Here is a 21,456-nt window from a genome sequence, read left to right as displayed (position 1 = left end):
TTTCAAGTCACCACAGAAGTTCCACCTGTTTCTAAAAGACACGTGGCCTTCCTCATTCAGTATATGAGGGGTGACTTGCAATTTTCCAATAGTGTGCAGTTGGAGGTATACTAATCTATACATAACATATTGGCGGTGACTAAGATGATGACCTTGAAACCTCGAAATTGGCAACAAATCCTATCTTTGACAGTTGAAGAACAATTTTGTGATTCTGGGCTGCTCTCTTTATCTCCCTACATCATGTTGTAAACGTAGATATTGTAGACTTCAACTCTACCCTGTACTGTCCTAATAAAAGTCCTTTGGTCCTACTATGGAATTGGCCGTGGGGCCAAATGTGCAAGGTGGCTGTTTGGAGTACTGATATCAATACTATTGCGGTGTGGAATACAAGGGCCTGGCGTAGCTCTAGGGGGCCTGGGGGTGTGGGACTGCGTGTATACTGGATCTGGGATAAACTATACAAACACTAAAATGGGCAGTCAAATTAGGTACAAGTGCAATGCCTCCTTTTACTAAGTAAAAAACAAAAGCCAACACTTTGAGATTGAAAGGAGGACAGACCTGGAAAACAACCAAAAGTACAACATAACCCAATTACCTTTTATTGAGTTGCTATTACAAGAATAAGCAGGCAGTATTGTATTAAACAGCCATTGAAAACAAGTCAGACCTTTGTGCTAGAGAAGTGAGAGGCCAGCTCAGTCCCAGCTGAGATCCTAGTTTATAAAACTAGCAGACGTAGGGAAGTCTAGCAATCTGTGTCACTTTCAAGGTGCCTGGTATGCCCTGGAAGGGCACGCGAGAAGACTCAAAGGGTTTGCCAAGAGTATTCCCCCAAGACCCCAAGCTCCTTCTCTAGCTCTGCCTCATTGGCTTCTTTATTATGCAGCGGTGTCGTCCAGGTTTGATTATGGCGGTCCATACACCTTGCATGACTCTAGGTTGTACACCATGGGATGAGACCAGATTGTGGTACAAGCAGACATCAAGGGGCACATTCTCCAAAAAATTACCTCGGTAGCCAAGAGACTTGGGTTCAACACCGAGTTGCTCTAAGCATAGCCCTACAAACACGTCTTCTAGCTTCAAGGGGGGCATAAAAGGTGCAATGGCTAGGAGGGCGGGTGCAAGCTCAGCAGAGAGAATATAACTCCAACCAGGGCAGAAGGGTGGGAAGACGTCTTCTGGGTACTCCACCCATGAAACATAAAATTTGCTAAGGGGGTTGCGGCTGGGTTTGACGGACAAGTGGATGCTGCCTGTATAAAGTGAAAAGGGCAAGTCAGTGGCTGCCAAAAGCAGCTGCACTAGGCGCCAGACATTAACGAAGACATCGCTGTCCACCTTCATGATGTACTCGGCTCTTGGGCAGTTCTCTGACACCCATTGAAATCCCATCAGCGTTTTGAGTGTCAGGTTGGCGTAGCTGTCAAAGAAGCCCTTTTGGACTAGGTCGTCATAGACAGCATGCTCTGAGGCCAAGGAGTCCTGCATCTTTTGGCTATGTCCAGTGCCAAGGAGGAAAACGGTCCTAATCTGCTTGCCAGATGCATGTGCGACACTCGCCCAGGTGCCGCGGATGACAGAGCGTGCCCGGTGCTGCCCTGGGGAGGAGGAAACCAGAATGATCACAAAAGGGTCAATGTCTTTACAGTTCTTATGTGGAAGTAAGATGTAGTCACTAGAATTGAGAATGCGAAGATATTGGTTAGCGCCATGGTACAAAGGTTCCTGTAGCAGGAGAATTAAGACGATGAAGGCTGCTGAGAGGTAGAGGAGGAGAAGGCAGGATCTATGCTTGATGAACCAAAGTATCAAGGGCTTAACCTGCAGGTAAGAAAAATGGTATCAGCTGTGTTTGCAAGCAGGCACAATTAGGATTAAAATTGCAAATACAGAGAAAGAGGGAACCAATGATTCATTGAGTTTGTACATGCTACTACATCTTACAGCAGAGATGTAAGACATTTCTGGTACATCAACATTGTCCCCAGCAGATGCTGTGAGACAGGCAGACTCTTCATATTTCCCTATACTAATTCACCACTAATCCTGTTTGGGTTCCGGAGTAGCTTGCTATTCCTCAAAAAGCACATTGATGCCTCATAAGGGGTACAAAGCACTATATAAATGCAATCCCCCTCCCTCTTCTATCCCTCCACTATCGTTTTCAACTCAGATAACACACATGTCCACCGCTCTAATAAATTTCATATTTCCCTATACTTACTCATCACTAATCCATTTTAGGTTCTGAAGTAGCGTGCTCATCAGGGGTAGTAAGCAATATATTAATGCAATTATAATTATATCATCTCTTCTGCCCCCACTTAACGCGGGACAAAAGATCGCAGGTACTCATGGTCACTCAAGTCTGCCCTCATACTGTGATATAGTAGTAGTGGCGTTGTCAGCCCCCCGCTTTAGCAACTACAGCAGAGGTGGAGTGCTTGATGGGCGTCTCCTCTACGCAGCTCAGCAGACAAAGGCTCACAATTAACGTGGGAGGGAGGGAGGGAGGGAGGAAGGGAGGGAGGATAGATGGATGGAATAAAGGATGCGTTCAAGGATGGATGGGTGAAAGAATGGTTGCATGAGTGGATGGATGTATGGATTGATGAGTAAGGATGAATGGATGGAGTGGTCGATGGGTAGAAGAATGGTTGGATGAGTAGGTGGATGGATGGATTGATGAGTAGGGATGAATTGGATGGAGTGGTGAATGAGTGGATTGATGGATGAGTGAAAGTGTGGGTGGATGGATGTATGGATGTATGGATGGGTGAGTGAAAGGATGTATGGATGAAGGAAAGTGGTATGGTTAGATGGGTGCATGGATGGATGGATTGAAAGTGTGGGTGGATGGATGAGCGAACGGATGGATGGAATGACGAGTGAAAGGGTGGATGGAAGGATGGATGACTGAAAGGGCGATGGTGAGATGGGTGGATAGGTTTGGAGATTGTTGGCTAGGTTTGGATGGGCGGGCGGATGGATGGACGGATAAAATGGTGAAAGGCTGAATGAAGGATTAAAGAATGAATGGATAACAGAATGTAAAAGTGAAATGGTGGATATCAATGGATGGATGGAAGGGTGAAAGGGTGAATGGATAGATGCGTGGATGGACGAGACAAGAGAGCTCTTCTGGGAAGGGTCACGACGACCTGCTTCACTTGCTTGGTGCAATGTGAGGGGTATTTCAATTTTTGGTTACTCCCTTGTATATTAGTGAAAGACTGGATTACTAGTAACAATATTTGTCTCCACCACGAGGTCAACTGATTGTAACAGAGAGACAGGGCTGACGTCTGTGCTTACTGCATAGTGTATAAGCCATAAGAAGCTCATCATTCTTTGAGTCTATCCCTGCAGCATGCTGTGACCAAAGAAGAAGTAATAGCCCACTGAAGTCTGTCCCTCTGTGATGTAAAATGATGCGAGCTTTATCAACGGAATCATTTTATATTACATTTTGGGAGTTTATAAAACCAGATAACTTTGTCAATGCAGTACAATATACTTCTTGTATTTACGACACTGCAGAAAATAAGTGGGTTTAAAAAAAGAGATAGCTTCAAACTTTAAAGTATTTGAGAAGTATATAAAATACTTACCTGGTTAATAAAGTGCCTATAGCACCATACAGTTGACGGCAAGAGTAGACATGACCAGGTAGGGAGCTTGGTTTGGAGGTGCTTTGGGAAGAAGATTATAGTGTCATATTATAATCTTCAATTCTTATATGAAATTGAGGAGGGCGGGATTAAGGTGGATAGTCGTGGGCAAGGACTTTCATAAGCCACAGGCTGGAGGAGCAAAGCTTTATCTGCAGATCTTCTCTTTACAGTATTAGGTATCAGCATGTGTGCCAAACATTGGCTCTCTAGAGTAAAGCTTTAGTTTGAGATAGTCCAGGCTATTCACAGAGCTAACTTACCCTTGTGAGTAAGTTACATGTGTAAATTTACTCTTACACCCTTGAGTAACTTTACTACTTTGGGCTATTTACAAAATATGAGTATAAAGTAACTCAAAGGTGTAGACATCTCCACCCGCTGACAAAGGGGGTGGAGCCAAACTTATGAGTGTAAGTTACTACTGACAAAAAGAAACAGTAGAAAGTCCAATACCACATATGGCCAACCACTGATATGACAAAACCCTCCCAGAGAAAATAATTGATGTAGGGACTTAAAATAAAACCTCATAGGAATTAAATTAAAATAGGTAAACATATCAATATAACTTAATGGTTAAAAAATCTAATATTTTAACAACCTTTTTGATTTGATAAATTGAAGTAACATCAAATGTTAATAACATTTATTAAACTACTTTTATTTAATTACATACAGCACTTTCAATAATTATTAATGCACAGTAATTTTATTTTTGTACTTTAGTTGGGAATTTTATTTTTCAATTTGAACTTTGGAAAACAGTTTTCATTGAATTTAATAACTTTAAATTAATTAAAGAACTAATTCAAAATTGAGATAATAGTGCTGTAGTATTTTGTAATTTGTTCTAGATTTAAGATTAATATATAACATGAATTTACAATAATATTTAACATAAATAAATTGTTACTAATTTATTAAAAGTAATAAACTTTTTTAAATGATCCCTATACTTTACCAAAGGGTAATTTCCACCCACTCAACTGTGGAGTCTCATTATGAAAAAGTATGGGGAAAAGTAAAAATGTTTACTTTACTTAAAAAAAGAACAACTATGTCCATGTTAAATATAAATGTAAATTAAGAGTATACATTTCCTTTAAATGTAAAACAAAATAATTCACGTAATTTTCAATTAAATCTTACATTTATATATATTAAATGAATTTAAAAATGCAAATCTATATTTCTGAAGGTGAAAATAATTTCCAATAAAGTAATAAAAACATTATTCATTAATAGTTATTTAACATGTTGTATGTAATTAATTAAAAGTCATTTAATTATATTTTCAAACAAATGTATGTTATATTAATCTATAAATTAAAAAAGGTCGTTAAAATATTTTCTAATTAAATAAAAAAATATGTTTTTTTAAGGTTTTAATATTATATTATAGGTATTTATTTTTAAATATAAGAAATAATGTAATTTAATTTACCGTTATTTCCTATAGGGTTTTATTTTAAGTCCCAACCTCCATTATTTTCAATAGAAGGGTGTTGCAGTACCAGTTGTTGGCCATGTGTTGTGCTGGACTCACTATTGTTTCTTTTGGGTACGAGAGTAACTTACAGTCGTAAATTTTTCTCCAGTGTGTGTAATTTTAGTTTGAGTAATTTTACACTCAGATAGCTCAAAGTAGTAAGTGTAAGAGTTAACTTACATGTGTAACTTACTCAAAAATGTAAGTTATCTTTGTGAATAGCCCCATTGGTGTTTAGTGAGACAGTCGGAGCAAGAGCTGGATAGGCTAGGGAGAGCTGGGCTGTTTTTATACAGACACAAATGGAAGTTTTGGGAGACTGGGTTGAATATTTCTGCTGCACCGTCTCTGCCGAAGGGTGGAATCAATAAGGCTGGCATCCAACTAACAGACGAGTCTCTTGAATATCTTCATGGTTTTTGGGTTAATACTCCGGCTTTAAAGTAAACTGGGGTAAATCTATCACATTACCATTTACAGACAGAGGTCACTGGAACAGCTATGATGCCCATTACAAATACCCAGTTGAGGATGTAACGACCATATATGGTTAACCATAGAAAACTTTATGGAATCTAACAAAAAAAATACAAGCAAAGTTTTAGGCATGATGCAGCTCACTGTCAGAAGCTACCGCTATTTCTGATGGGCAGAGCAGCTATGTTTAGGATCATTTACCTGCCCAAATTGCTGTATGCCCTACAGAATATGCCATTCTGGGTTATTGAGACCGTTTTTGTGCGAGTGGACGTGACATTAGGCATGTTGCTATGCGACAGAGAGGCACACAGAACATCTTAGGCATCCCTATGCACAAGACAGGGTATGCAATAGGGATAGTGTACTACCATATATTAGAAAATACTGTCTGGCCTCCTGACTAATAACAGTGAATGACTGTGCATCTGCTGTACAGCAGGAACCAGCTACATGAATAAATAGGGATGCTATGGACAGAAGAGGGTACATGGTTAGACAAATTCACCAAAAGCTACCGCGTCACACATAGTCCTCTGGGCATAAAGAGTGGCACTAGATACAATGGGGTAGAAGTGGCAGCCGAGCCTGAAAACACTACTATGGATAAGTGCTATCCTAAAGCAAGTACGAAGGCTAAAAGGCTTTAGAAAATGAGACATGATTGGCATCTTGAAGATAGGGCATGTGTGGGGACAAGAGAACAAAAAAAGGAGAATATGGATGGAACACAGAAACTATACAGACACTCACACCCAGTCACAGATCTGGGTTGAATCCATCATCGTCCTTTAGCTCACTTCACCACCCCAGTTTAGACCCAGCCATATGCAAATCAGTCTTGACCCTGTCCCTCATGGGAACAGTCTAGCATGAACTGCCAAGCCAGATTTTTCCTGGACCAGAAATAAGCGTCCTGGGACCGGTTTCAGGGTAACACTCCTCATCAGCCAGGCTAGCTTGAATCCAGTGGCAAAGTGCGCAAGGGTGAACAATGCAAACACAAGGTGATGATGGACGGAGCACTGAAACTTTTCAGACACTCACCCCCAGTCACAGATCTGGGTTGACAAGAGAGGCCAAAAGGATCTCAACATAAGAGAAGGTTCTGGTGGAGTCACAATAATCTAAGTATATACAACTACAACATGTGTTAGCCGAACACTCCAGGGAGTTAACAGATATATAGTTGTGCTCACAGCTAAAGTATATTCATACAAGAAGGTTGTGCTGCAAATATAACACTTCTATCACACTAGAAAAGCTAAGGCACAGCTGGGAAAGGGACCTGGGGCAGACTGATGAAACAGACCGGGAAGAAGAATTTAACTCCCCCCAAACCAGTGATCCAAACGGGAAAAAAGAAGTTCAGGTACTCATTAAAATAAGCTAGAGGTGTAGTGAGTGGGCGGGGCTAGGGGTGGGCTAAGGGCAAGACATGATGATACCTAACAACTTCTATATTAGTTGCAGCACATACCAAAATACATGAGAAATGTGTTTATATAAACAAAGCAGGTTAACTCATTACACAAAATGAAAGACAAATGCGATAATATGTTAGCATTTCATTTTTTTGCAATATTTGCACCTTTTTAATGCCATACTGTTAATTGCTGTTGTTTGTCACAATACTATATATTTTTGAGCATGTGAGTAGGAAGAAACTGAAAATATCCCCACTTCGAACCAAAGCTCTTAGGGCACCAAGCAAATGAAGCAACTCATCATGAACCTCTCCAGAAGATATCTCTTGTCTCTTCCATTGATCTATCCATTCATCCTTTCATCCTACCATTTACCTGCTAATGTCCACCATTTAACCTTTACAATCTCTGGGCTATTACGTTTTTCATCCATCATTCAGTTTTTCACCATTCCTTGTTTCCACCCTTCCATATCCAAACCTATCCATCCATCTCATACCTATCCATCTATCTTTTTATCCACCCTTTCACTCATCAATCAATCCTTTCGTACATCTATCCATTAACCCTTTCACTCCTTCTTCCATCCACGCTTTCATTCCATCCACCCTTTCACTCAATCCCTCCTTTCCTCATCCTTCATCCACCCTTTCATCCATCCTCCCTCCCTTTCATTCATCCATCCAATCTTTCACTTATCCATCCATCCATCTATACATCCACCCTTTCACTCACCCATCCATCCACCATTTCACTCACTCACTGACCCACCCACCAACCCCCCACCCCTTTTACATTACTTATGAACCTTTGTCGCCGAGCAGACATGTACACACAAAGTGCCACCCATTTTCTTTAAAATACCTCCCAAGAATGTCTTGATTCTCTCTCTTTATCTCTCCCTTTTTTCTTACAAAAAACAGGCATACAAATGCAGGCAAACACACAAACATAAGCAGACACACAAAAGACTCAGGTATGATAAAAGCCATTTTATACTATTCACCTACCATGGCTTTTTTAATTGCCACTGCCAGGAGACTGCCATAATTCCTGTGTTAGCACAAATGCACAATATAGTGTGAATGTGATTGACAGCACAGGGCCTGAACGGACCCTGCTCTGTCAAACACAGCGTGATAGTGAGCCTCAGGACATTATTCAAATGAGCCCAGCTGAATAGCTCAGCAGTGGCTCAGATCGGGGCTACAGAAGCGGCGCATTGGCTGCCAGAGACACGTTTAGCTCCTGCTCACCACACTCACAGGCAAGGAGCCTACCTTTTCATGAGTACCGGTACTCTACTCGGCAGTATAGAAGTGCGATAAATCTAAGAAGTGCCGATACTCAGTACCGGTGAGTACCAGCCCATTTAAAGCACTGCCCCAAACCAGTGGCTACTACGTCGGGGTTTCGAGTAGTACAGATAAAAATCAAAAATCAAGTATACTACACTAGGATACAAATGCAAAAAATCGGAAGGGCGTAGGATACACTCTGCTTAAGAAGTTGCGGCCAAATAGGGTCCTTCTATCGTACCAAGCTAGTGTGTGGGAAGGCTCATTTTAATGTTTCCCCAAAATATTGATTCTGGGCATGTGGAGCAAGGAAATCATCTCTAAATATTTAAAAAGGGTTTGATGAAGTGGGACTAAAGGTGGGCAAAAAGGAATGTGGTAATAAGATGGGAGATCACAGGTCCTCAGATATACAAAGTTTGAAAGAAAATGTCGATTGATACATGATGTTGTAGAGACATTTGTACAACAGAAGGAGAAACACAAAAGTAGAAACAAATCTGTGGGAAATGGCGGCAACGGCATGGAATGCACTGGTAAGTGGAGAGGATATAGTGAAAATGTGAGAGTAAGAGAGTCCACATGAAGAATATGTATGATCTCTATGAGGTACTGTGGACAATTATTGATATATTGAGAAGAACCTTGTAATTGAATACTACTAACACTAATAAGATTGAGTTTATGATTTCGCAAGTGTACACCTCTGGTCAAGGACATCCATCTTATTTTTCAGATATTTGAAATGTTTTGGCTCTATATGCAAAAGCAATTAAACATTTTTTTTTTAAAAACACCATATTGTTAAAGTTCGCTAATTTCAAGTTGTCAATTACCACATTCTTCTGAAGGGACCGATTATGAGTTTGGTGGTCCTACAACGGACGATGCAACGCGCCGTCCACTGGAGGATCTCCAAACCTGTGGTGCGACCGCCTACCACATTAGGACTTCGATCCTGGGCTGGCGGGCTGGCGGGCTGTCGTGCGGCGGTCTGACAGCGGCGGTCTGTTAAGCGTACAGAAGAGCCTTACATGCAGAATGCCGCTTTCAGAGCGCCGACTGCACCATCCTGCAAGGTGTGGCATACATGCTACACTGTGTAGGAACTGGGGGTGGAAATCCATGGGGGGGGAGTACATGTGCCCCCGTATGCACCCCATGGGCCCTGAGGCGACAGGGGTTCTATGAGAGCCCCCTTAGTTGCCTCACTGCCACCCTTTTAATGGCAGGCTCACTGCCATGAAAAGGGTGGTGGTGAGGCAACTAAAAATATGCTTGGTGGTGCAGCATATTTCTGCCTCTGACCGCTGCGCGAATGCAGTGGAATACCAGAACCCTGGCGGTCTCAGCAGTCCTGTGGTGGTCAGACAGCTGCAGTTGTAATACTGCGGGCAGTCCCGTAGTGTGGCAGTGGTCAGACTGAACAGCTAATCAGGCCCTAAGACATTGAAGGTCAAGACAAGATCTTAATTAATGTCTGCTTTCTTTCCTACAGAAACCCTTTTGCATTATTCAAGGTTTCTTCCATATTGATGTCTTCCACCACCATGAACTGGTGCTCTGTGTCATACATATATTGGTCCATTCTTTGTCACACATGTTCTTCTATTTCTTTTTCCTTAAAGATAACTATTGCCCACGTTTAGCCAATGATAAAAAAATCTCACAGCCCTGATAACCTCTTGATATATATTTTTAGATATAACATTGGTTACAGCTTTACTATCCTAAATAACTTCTCAAGAATTATCATATACACTGACTCCGAACTGCACATGAGGTCAACGTCCTTGTTCAAGCAAGAATGCTGCCTTCTATTCCTTCCTTTCCGTTCTCCATCATTCTTGGGGCTCAGGGCTTTGCTCCCCCATGCCTCTCTTCTGCATTTTTCTGGGAGATACTGACACAAAGCACCCTTTCTGCCTTCTCCTCCCTGACACAAATGTTCACTACCATAAACGTATTTCCTTGTTGGCACATATGGGCAATGTGTCCTATCTTGCCACACCTCCAACAGTCTAGAGTGATAGCATAACAACTTTTTGAGTAGGGTACGTGGTAGTTTCTCCCACATCTGTGGCATCTGTGTTTAATCTTATAATTTCCTCTTTTGTAACCCTTGTTGTCACTCATGGGTCCCTTTCCATGTGATGTCTGTGTTTTTCACTACTACGTTTGCACAATTGCTCTTGTCCACCACTGTTCTGACACTACTCTTTTTAAGAATCTATATTTATCATTTATATATAGCTATTGCATCATTCAGCATGGGGTTCTCTGCAACCCACAATCTCTCTTGCATCTTATTGCTAGAGCAGTTACAATGAACTGGTCCCTAACAAATGTATGCATTGTAGGACCAAATTTATAGCAGCGCCCTCCGGCGTGACGCCGTTAGTGCTTATTTTACCGCTCTTAAAATCAGTGTGAGCAGCTTGACTTAATAGACTCCACCGCTGGCGGACCTCCAGAGAGTAGAACTCCCTGAACTCCACCCAGGCCTACTCTTAAATGCTGGATGTTATTTAAATTGCATGTGTCAGCTGAAGTGTCCATCTTGTCGTTTTTCCCTTCCCTATACCTTTCTCTCCTGTGTTTGTGTGCTTGAGTAGCCTTGTGCATGGCTTGGAATGTTAACAATTGGCAGGGTGATTAAAGAGGGGCGAGGGAAGTTAGGACGTTTGGAGACGGGTGGCAAATGAGGAGCACTACATTTTGTTGAGCTCCTTACCTGCATGCCCGTAGTCATTACAGACAGTGATTATTGGCGACAAGGAACTGGATTTTCAAGATTATATTTACCTGCTCATTCAGGCTGGTTTGTTGCCGTCAGTCCTCTATTGCAATCCTTGAACAGGGGCCTCAACAGGTATTGGTAATCCAACAGAGTCATTAAGGAGTTTCTCACCCCTACGTACTGCGTAAGGAAGTGCAGTCTCTTCACCGACATCGACTGTGCTCCAGTATTGTCCTTCCATCTGCTCAACTAGTCACGCTTTCTCTCTGATGATGCCTTGACGTTTTCGTCAAGCCTGAAGGGGGTGGAAATCGGCTGCACTGCTACATCCACACTATTGGAGTTCCCAGTTACTGCTTCACTCCACATGTTTAATGCAAGTTCGCTACATGCTGGTTTGAACTAGTATAATATTATTTTCCTCAGCTCTGATTAGGCAATTTTATTGTAGTCGGACTGTGTATTATAAAACTTGCTCCCATCCTGTAATTACATTATAATTCTGTGGGCCACAATATTTTTTCACCATTTGGAACCTTTTTGTCGTTTTCATTGCATGTCATGGCAGGTGTCATTAATGCAGTAGTTCTACCAGCTAACTTTCTTGCGCTTCCAGGACCGCTCAAGGAACGCTGTAGTCAATGGATCAAAAGTTTTGAAATGCATATAGTGGCCATCAATGGAACCAAGTTCAGTCCAGAGTGAAAATAAGTCATGTTGTACAACAGTTTGGATGCTGAGGGCAAGCAGTTATTTGATAAAATAGCCCCTGCTGAAAATCCAGATAATAAGAAAGACTGGGATATTTATATATTGGCCAGTAATTTTACACCAGTGTTAGTATCACTATGGAGAGACATAATTTTTATTATAGGTACCAGGCTACTGATAAATCTATTGGTAAATATGTGGCAGCATTACCCATGCTCTTATCAACATGTGCATTTTCAAACACAGATGAGATGATTTGTGACCAGATGGTCATGCACACTACAAAAATCCCAGACTTGACAAGGTTATTAGTGCCATTTTAAGCAACAAACATACTGCCAAGGGCTTGAAAATGCTTCAAAAGCCCAAAGAAAGTTACAATGAAGTACATTTTATGCACACTAACCACCAATAAAATGTGAAAATGCCAAATCCAAAGGCAATAGTAGACTAGATGAATCCAAATGGGGAGAATTTTTTCACTGTGGATCAAGCAACCACACTGCAGCTTACAAAAACTGCCCTGTAATTGGTAAGGAGTGCCGTAAATATGGCAAAAAAGATCATTTTGCTAAAGTATATGGTACAAGTGGGCATTAAAAAAAGGTTCTTACCATAAAACATTACGATGATAATTCTGAAATAGAGGAGAGCTTGGAAGATCATGTTTTATTGGTAGCAATTGTCAACAAATGCAACCTGGGTGATCAACCAAAGTGCACTGTACAAATTAATCAACATGACATAATGATTTTTGTAAACACCGACTCGACGGCTCACAATTATATCCAAGCTGCAATTAAAAAATGGACCAATCAAAGGTATATTACAACACTGTCAAATCACTCCTGAGCTTATGGAGGTCACAAAATTCCCATGGAAGGTGTATTCAAGGCTCACTTGTCAATTCAAGGAAGGTCTGCTGAAGCAAAGGTGTACGTGGTCAACAGGGGCATAAATATTTCGAGATGGTATGATCAGCAGAGTTTAATAATGATTATTAACCCATGCAAAACCCCTTATATTTTCAGCATTTTCCCGAAATTAATCAGGAAAGAATCCTGCAGGAGTATGAAACCATATTTTCAGTAAAGCTGGGTCAATTGAAAGGTTTCGAACATTTTCCATTCAGCTAAAAGAAAATACTATGTCCATCAAACAGAAAGTACGCAACGTTCCTCTTTCTGCATGAAAAGAAGTTGAGACTCTATTGGAGAAATGACTAAAGGAAGGTATTGTCTAACCTATTTCAGGCCTATATTATCAAACCTATTTCGGGCCTATATTATTGAACCCAGCACCCGGATACCCTCCTTGGTAATAAGCCACGCTATACAAGTACTGATTGACTGATTGATTGATTGATTGATCGACCTATTTCAGCGAACACATGGCTGTCACCGGTAGTCATAGCAAAGAAAAAAGATGGTGACATTAGATTGTGCATTGACTTGAGACAACTTAACAAGCAAATTGTGGTGGAGAACCAAATTTTACCCCATTTAAACAAAATGGTGGCAACCTTCGGTAAAGAAAAAGTGTGTTCAACACTGGACTTTACAGCTGAATACCACCAAGCTGTTTTGCACAAGACAACTCATGTGAGCTTACATTCTTTGTCACACCAAATGGGGCATGTAGGCTTTGCCATATGCCACTTAGTTTACGTCCTGCACCAGCTGTGCTTCAAAAATTAATGAACAACCTGTTCTGGGGAATGAAAGCTGTCCAAGCTTTCCAGGACAATGTACTGGTGTGTTTGGAAAATCAAGAAAGTCATCTAGACCAGTTAAATGTTATGTTTACATGCATTTTTGCAAAGTGGATTATCCTTGAAGAAGGAAATATTTACATTTTGCAAAGACCAAGTGGACTGCTTAGGTCATGTTTTCAGAAAAAATGGTGTTGCACAAAAACCAAGCCTGGTTTTGCAATTGTCTAATCCCCTAAAATCGAGGAACAAAGAAGAACTATTATCCTTTGTAGACTTATGTGAATTCTATTCAAAGTTTATTAGAAACTACACAGAGAAGGTGAAACCAATGCTTTGTTTGGTCAAGAATAATTTGATTTTGAGTGGAATGATGAATTTACTGAGAGGATGTGTGCTTCAAAATAAGAACTGCAAAAAGCACCTTCTTTGAACTATTTTGATGAATCTTTCCTGTCTATTACAACTGTCTCTGATGGTCAGGTGGGACTTGGGGCTGTTCTATGTCAACCTGCAAACAATGGAGAACATCCTATAGCTTTTGCTTGTTAGAGTTCAGAAGGAAATAAATACTCAGTTATAAAACAAGAATCACTAGCATGTGTGTGGACTGTAGCCAAATTCTAAAGTTTTTGATGGGGCAGGTCGTTTTTAATAGGAACAGATCATAAACCCCTTGTAAGTATTCTGAGTAAAAGGGGGTCTGACAAAGAATCTCCACCTAAGACTAAGCTAGCCTTTACCACACTGCAACCACAATGGGTCAAAAAAAGAGAAGAGGATGATGCTGTAGATTTTTCTATTCAGGGCAAAAATGGGGAGACCATTTAGGACAGGGCTGTGAACTGTCAAGCAAAGATGAAAAACTATTGCGACCAAACTAAAGTCAACCTGTACGAGTAAGATAAATGTTGGAGATATGGTCAGGATTAGGCATCTGTCTAGTAAGTTCAGTGGAAACAAATTTGGTGAACCCGTGAAAGTAGTTAAACCTACTGGTACAGCTATAATGCTTAGTCTTGATTGTTGGTGGAATAAATCACGAGCTGTTAAGGTCATGTCAGAGTAATCATATTCTCCTGTTACATCAGGTGCTACCATCTGGGCTTCTTCAATCAGTAATTCAGGGAAGTCTGTTACTTCTACTGTTATTAGACCCTTGACACCATATGATATGTGTAGGAAAGTAGGATCTGCTTTCATGGTTACCCCCGTTTTTTTGCCTGGTGGTTTCTGACTAGTCTGACTGGGATACTGCTAATCAGGACCCCGGTCTCTGTGCTTTCTCCCCTAAATTGGTTATGGTGACTACTTAGGTACATCCCAGATTGGCAACTTGTGTACCCTTATAAGTCCCTAGTGTATGGTACTGAGGTACCCAGGACCTAGTACACCAGGGGTTTCCCATAGGCTGAAGCATGCATTTTGCCACCCATGGGAAACCATGCAAACACTGACTACAGACCTGCCATTGCAGCCTGTGTAAGCGGGTGCTAACACCACTTACAAAAGATATAGGTCTTCCTAAATCTCAGGTAACTGCACTTAAAACCTATAAGTCACCCCTAAGGCAGGCCTGTCAATCCTAAAGGCAGTGTGGGTGGTTCAGACTGTGAGGGTACCCCTGCATGAGCGGGATACCCATACAACTTTCGGAGTCTATTCTCCCGGGTCGTAAGTGCGTCAGCCATTATGATATATGGAGTGGCCATGCGTCATCACGCGATGGCCACCTCTAAACTGGCTGTAACGAACCCTGTCACCGTAGCCAGTGTGGGAGGTATGATTCCATACACTGTAAATCTCCTCCGGGAGGCCCTCAGTGCTTGCGGTACCACCCTTCTAGAACCAGACTGCTGCTGACCAGAGACACAATTCTGCCCTCCTGCTGCTGAGCCACGTTTGAGCAGGAGAAGGTAGAACAATGGATATCCTGTCACAGGGAGGTGTGACCACCTCCCAGACAGGGTTTAGTGTATTGGGGCAGGGTGGGGGCACTGGCCAGCGCCACTGAGACTGCTTTAAGGGCACACTTAGTGCCCTCCTTGCATTCTCCAGTTCAAACCAGTTCAGGGAGCTGGTGGCTCCCGCTCTGGTGCAAAATTGGGCAAAGGACATGGGAGTATCCTTCCCAATGTCCAGCCCCTCCTCTGGGAGGGACCCCTGAATCATCTTAACCCTTTCCTTAGGGGACTTAAGGGCTTACCTGTGGGTAGGTCCCTAGATGTGTCATAGGATTTGATACAGATTCAACTTCGTGTCATCTTCAGCCCTCTGGACACTCTGACTGCATCATGCTGACCGAGTCCGACTTACCGCATTGAACTTTGCTTTGGTAAACCGAGACTGCAACCGGGAAGACTCCGTCTGCTCCCACTCACCTGCACTTGGTGAGTCCCTTGGGCCTTGCTATTCCTAACTCTGCACCTTTTTTGTTTGCGACGTTGTTTGTAGTTGCCAAGGCTTGTTGGTGCTCTTAACGGACACCGACCCCTCAACTCTCGACATCTGACATGGGACAGCTTGTGAACGGCTCCTGGTCTTCCACACCGTCGCCGGGTCCACACAGCTGCAGCTCCAAGGTCATTGTCAGCTCTACTACAACACTCGACATCAGTGGGCATTCGTCTTCTGTGCTTCCTGGTCACTTCTGAGTGTCTCTTCTGCTTGCAGGTACCTCTCATCTTGAATCAACCTCTGGGTTCCACCGGACACTTCCATCTTCTTCACCAGCGGCTTCTTCCTGACGTCCTCCACTGAGTTCAACAGCGCTTTCCAGTGTCAATTCGCACCTATGCACCCAGCTTCGCTAGTGTAGGTATTCTGGTTCCTAGGGTATCCACGGGTGAGGTGCTCTCCAACCTTCTGTCTCCCTCTGGGTTTTTCAGGGTCCGCTGGGAAGGGTCCTTCTTACTTAAAACTGCAACCGCAACGTATCCATTGACTTGAACTGAGCACGCAGTTGTGTTCCCACTCTGCACACGGCCTCCGTGGGGTACCTGGTTACTTACCTTGAGTGATTCCTTGGGTCCCCAGGCTTTCTACGTCTTCTGGGTATTGTCTTGACTTGGGTCATGCCTCGCAACCCACGATTTAAGTATATGGATTGGTCCCCCCTGGTTGACCACTTTGTATATTGTGCTACTTACCTGTTTTCTTCGCAAAGTATTGTGTGCATTGTGTATATCTCTGGGAAGGAGATATTGGTATGTGTTAGTGAGTACTTTATGATAAATACTGATTTTTATAAATACACTGTGTGGTTCTCTTTCACTTAATCTATATCGGTAAGATTGCGTTCTGATAAAAAAATCTGCTTTACACTCCTTCTGGACAAAGTCTGAAGGCTGCTCTCCAGAGATACCACTTAGAGAGCTTTCTAAGGTTGTCCAAGACCACTAAAATCACCATAAGGGTTGTCTGGATTAGTGCAGGGTGCGTCACTTAAATAAGCGATCACCATATACTAAGCCAGCCTCTCACAATATGTCACTACCTCGTGACAGAAAAGGTAGCTTCCCCAAGGCTGTTGTGCATGAATCAGGCAAGGGCTCTTTATCTTCCCATGCAACCTGGGAATTCCTGTCAAGTTTAAAGATAATTGGTCGAGTTGAATTTCTCTAAGAGGAGGGAAAAGATGTATTACCCCTACCACATCCCTCTGAAATACTGGATGTTATTTAAATTTTTGTACAGGTTGATGTGTCCACCCTTGTGCTCTTATTCTTCCCAATACCTTCCTCCACCCTGTGTTTGTGCACGCAAGTAGCCTTGCATGTGGCTTGGAATGTTAATGGTTGATGGGGCGGTTGGGGGAGCGAGGAAAGTTACAGAATTTGAAGATGTATGGCGACTAAGGAGAGGATATTTGCCTAAGATCACATAATTTAAGAAGTGAAGCTGCGATTTATCCAGGTTTTCTGGTTTCATTTAGTACAGATTAGCCAGGAAATTGGTATCTATTTGTCTTTTCTTATGTCAAGGCTTTGTTGTTACCTCTGTGTATTTTTTGAAGTTATGATATAGCATGAACTCCACCCCAATTGGAGCGTTATTCATGGGCACCAATCACATTAAACAAGGTCACATTCATGGCTTATAGGCCCAGGGCGAGTAAGTGAATTGTCCAGAATCATAGGCTTTTGAACCGCCTGGAACCAGGTCTCCTAGTTCCAAAGTCTGCAGCTCATCCTGGGTAGGGGGAAGATGGCAGATATAAGACACACGAAAGCTAGACTCGTTATGGGCTCGAGGTTCCAACAGAACCTCGAGCTGAGCAAGAGCCAGGCTTCAGTCTCGAGCCCGGCTCGAGCTTTCAATGGCTCGCCCACCTCTGAGTGTAACTTCAGTGATAACCCCAGACCTGGACAGAGGCCGCACCTGCCATGATTGCTTATAGAGGACTGTAACTGTTGTTGCTTTCAAGAACTGGGGTCTGCGCACATCTCAGTCAGACTGCCACTGCCATGGGTCACCATAGGCCCCGCCCGGGCTGCGGGTGCTGATAACATAACCTTTTGGGCTCGGACTCCATCTTCTGTTATCTCAGAGAGGGTACAGTTGACGATGAGAAGCAGTGCCCTTGGACTGACCTCCTCTCCCCTCTTGCGGTGAGGCTCACCTTGGCGAACATGTAGACCACAGACCGCCGACTTCGCCTCAGAACGAGGCGCGCCAAGACCATCGTCACGCGCCCCCCGGAAGGAGACGTTGCCATTGCCAGTCGCTCCACGCGGCATCTCGTGGATCCTCGAGCTACGAGGGAGGGGCGGGCCTCGGCCTGGGATTCCTTTCCACATTGTGACGTCAGTGGAATGATTCTGAGCCTGGGCACGTGACCTAGAGCTAACACACACGCATATTACTGCAGCACGTGCAGTGACCCGCTGAGATATCATCACTGAATCAGGGCGTGGGTGCTCGGTGCGAGGCTTTGCACGACTTCAAAGTGAAACTATAGGGGAGACAACTATCATTTCAATGTCAGTAGAAACGAGCAGAGGGCGAGTCGACACTGTGAATCTCTTCATTTGAAAAGTGGTGCTCAGAAGTGCATGCGGAGACTCACTGCTCCAGTGAGCGAGGCCTGAGTTTGGTTTTTTTTTTTTGCATCTTTTATATAGCGCGAACTCGACCCGAAGGTATTGGAGCGCTGTACATGAGCACCGTATTTACATTACATATTCAGGCACGGGGAGATTAAGTGATTTGCCCAGAATCACAGGATGTGGACGCCACCTCGAGGCTCGAACCCTGGTTTCCTGCACCAAAGTCGGCAGTTTAAGCCGACGGACCACATCCTCTCGAGAGACTGCCATCAGTGGACCAGGCCAGGGCTGGACTGGCCATAGCGGGCACCGGGCGTTTCCCCGGTAGGCCGCTAGGGTGGGGGCTGGTTTTGGGCCACTGGGGGGGCCGTTTTTGTTACTGGGGGTCGGCAATATCGGCCCCCTGTAACAAAATCGGCCGAAACCGGCCCTGGCAAACTGCTCGGCTGCACTCCCTCTCGCCCAGGGTGGGGCAGCTGGACAGTTTGCCAGGGTCGGTTTCTGTTCCCAGTCCGGCCGTGGACCAGGCTGCTGTCAATATTTGAGACTGCCTTCATTGAGAGAGTGGCTGTCTCATGTGAGTGTAACTATATTCATAGCTTCAGAATCGGAGGGTTTTAAGTGGGAGCGTGTCCTAATTAAAAACTGCCTTAGTTAGAATGGGTAAATCAATACGCGAGGCTGCCCTCGGTGAGAGAGAATGGCCCAGTAAGAGACGCTGTGTTATTGTGATTTAAAGTCACTGTTTCCAGTGAGCCTGGCTGCCCTCAGCGAGAGAAGGTATCTTCTGTTGTGTTTACTTGCTTCTGTCCTCGCGACTTGCCTCGCGCTGCCTTCTGCCTCGAGCCTTCGCCCAGGGCTCTATGACGTTTACTCGTTCCATGATAGAACCTTGGGCGAAGGTGACGGTTGGGGCGACAGTTGACTTCTGCCAGTTAGAGTGTCAGACGCCTCTTGGTGTCAGGGCTTTACCAGATTAAACTACTATTATTATATCCTTACCTGACTCCGGAATCCATCATTACAAATTGGCGACGAGTGCCCTGACGCCACTGCGGACCTGCGTTCGTATTCTTCACGACCCTCGTGTACATTTCAGACGGCGTCGATTTCTGACACGTTGGTGCTGGGGACGACCTTCGCGAGCCATCGGGACGGCGTTGAAGTCAGCTGTTTAAATTACGGTGAGATCCATGCCGACTTGTGTGATAGCGCTCTCCCGCTTAGACGTTGGAAGCATTGACTGTTGCACTTTGCTGCCGTGCGCCATACTCGCTTCACGCCTTGCTTCACAAGGGACGTTGCCTCTTCCTGGCGGTTTCCTGTGTTCATTCAAAGGCACTTCACCTCAGGGTTTCAGCGAGTGCGCACCTTCTGCGTCACTGAAACGCATTGGCGGACATTTTGGATTGGGCTCCACTCAAACCCTCAGCGGCCATTTTAGGAGCGTCTTGTACGCATTTACACGTTCAAACCTTCATTTCTTCACAGTGATGCGCTCACTCAAGTTTGATTTAAAGTATTGATGCGCACACTGTCTGCTGCCTTCCCTATCATTTTGGATGGTCAATTATTACATAGTATAGTTCACGGTGACTTCTACCACTGTGGAATTGAAGTTTTACTTCACTATTATTATTACAGTTGGTTCTTCAGTGATGCACACACTGCCTTGTGCATCTTCATGATATTACTTTAGCTTTCTCACGTTGTGTATCTTTTCCTTGTTATCTCTATTTTCCTTATCTTTTCTTATTCTACTCTTTCACTCTTTTCATTCATTTATTTCTTCACTCTCTTCTTGTATTTTCTTTCTTCCTTTCATCCTTCCACGTTGTCATGGCTTCAGGCAATATTTGGAACCTTTCTCCACCTCAACCCTTCATTCCTGCGCCAGGTGATTCGTCTCTTAAATGGGAAGATTGGCGTGAATACTTCGAGAATTATATCTCTACTTTTGATGAAGAAGGTGAGGAACTTACTCCAGAAAGGAAGAAGAAAATTTTGCTGCACTGCGTGGGAGCGAAAACTATGAAGATTTATAACAGTATTAATAAGAAAGTGAGGGCTGCAGGGGATGATGACGTCTATGCCCATGCCTTGGAGGATCTTACTAATTACTTCAAACCTACTGTTTGCGTATCAGTCCATAGGTTCTTTCATCGCAAGCAAAATTCAGAAGAGTCCATTGAAGATTTTGTCTCCGCACTTAAAAACTTGGCTCTGACCTGCAGATTTGGTGGGCTTCATGATGAATTCATTCGTGACCAGATAATTATGCGTTCTGCGAATCGTGAGATCCAGGAGAAACTGTGGGCTAAAGGAGAAGCTCCTCTCCAAGAGATCATTGACATGGTCAAGAGAACAGAATTAACAGGTAGATGCGCCAAGGCTGTTCTTTCCGAAAAGAAAAGTCAACATTCTGAGGAGGATCAGACTATTGTAGCCAAAGTGAAACACTCTAGAAATACTACCAAGATGTCTTCTCATGAACCTAAAACTGGGAATGAATCTTCGTCGAAAGTCATGTTGTCTGGTGACAAAAGATGTTTTAGATGTGGGAGCAAATTCCACTTGGCGAATGACAAAAACTGCTCTGCCCTTAAACAAAGGTGTACCAAGTGCGGAATTGTTGGGCACTTTGCAAAAATGTGTCATAGCAAGCAAAGGAAGAATTCTAAAGTGAAAGTAGTCGTACCTGATGGATATGACATGTCGGATTCTTCTGATGAGGATGACATGAATCTTTTTGTGCTACTGGTTGATGATGACGTTCTGAATGTGAAGGGCAAAAGCAAAAAACCTGTCTGCCATATGGAGATTGGTGGAGTGAACATTGCCATAGTAGCTGATTCGGGTTCACCCTATA

The 21,456-nt window shown here is 43.4% G+C and overlaps 1 protein-coding gene across 1 annotated transcript; it reads right to left on the bottom strand.

Moving 5' to 3' along the window:
- Positions 1–610: 610 nt before the first annotated feature.
- On the bottom strand, positions 611–18,223 carry LOC146812732 (beta-1,3-galactosyltransferase 5-like). The gene is made up of 2 exons (XM_085615191.1): positions 18,161–18,223; positions 611–1,833 (listed from the first exon to the last, which is right to left on the bottom strand). The coding sequence occupies exons 1-2, from the start codon at positions 18,221–18,223 to the stop codon at positions 862–864; spliced, it is 1,035 nt and encodes a 344-aa protein (XP_085471317.1). The 3' UTR covers positions 611–861.
- Positions 18,224–21,456: the final 3,233 nt, after the last annotated feature.

This window comes from Triturus cristatus, chromosome 7 (assembly GCF_964204655.1).
Source record: "Triturus cristatus chromosome 7, aTriCri1.1, whole genome shotgun sequence".
Classification (NCBI taxonomy): domain Eukaryota; kingdom Metazoa; phylum Chordata; class Amphibia; order Caudata; family Salamandridae; genus Triturus; species Triturus cristatus.
The sequence above is the reverse complement of the archived record's forward strand: the minus strand, read 5'-3'. Positions and strand labels throughout refer to the sequence as shown.

Excerpts from the sequence above, each read along its gene's own strand:
- LOC146812732 (XM_085615191.1), bottom strand. The coding sequence starts at position 18,223 with ATGGTCTTGGCGCGCCTCGTTCTGAGGCGAAGTCGGCGGTCTGTGGTC. Across the intron at positions 1,834-18,160 it reads TGGTCTACATGTTCGCCAAG|GTTAAGCCCTTGATACTTTG; the intron begins GTGAGCCTCACC and ends TCTTACCTGCAG.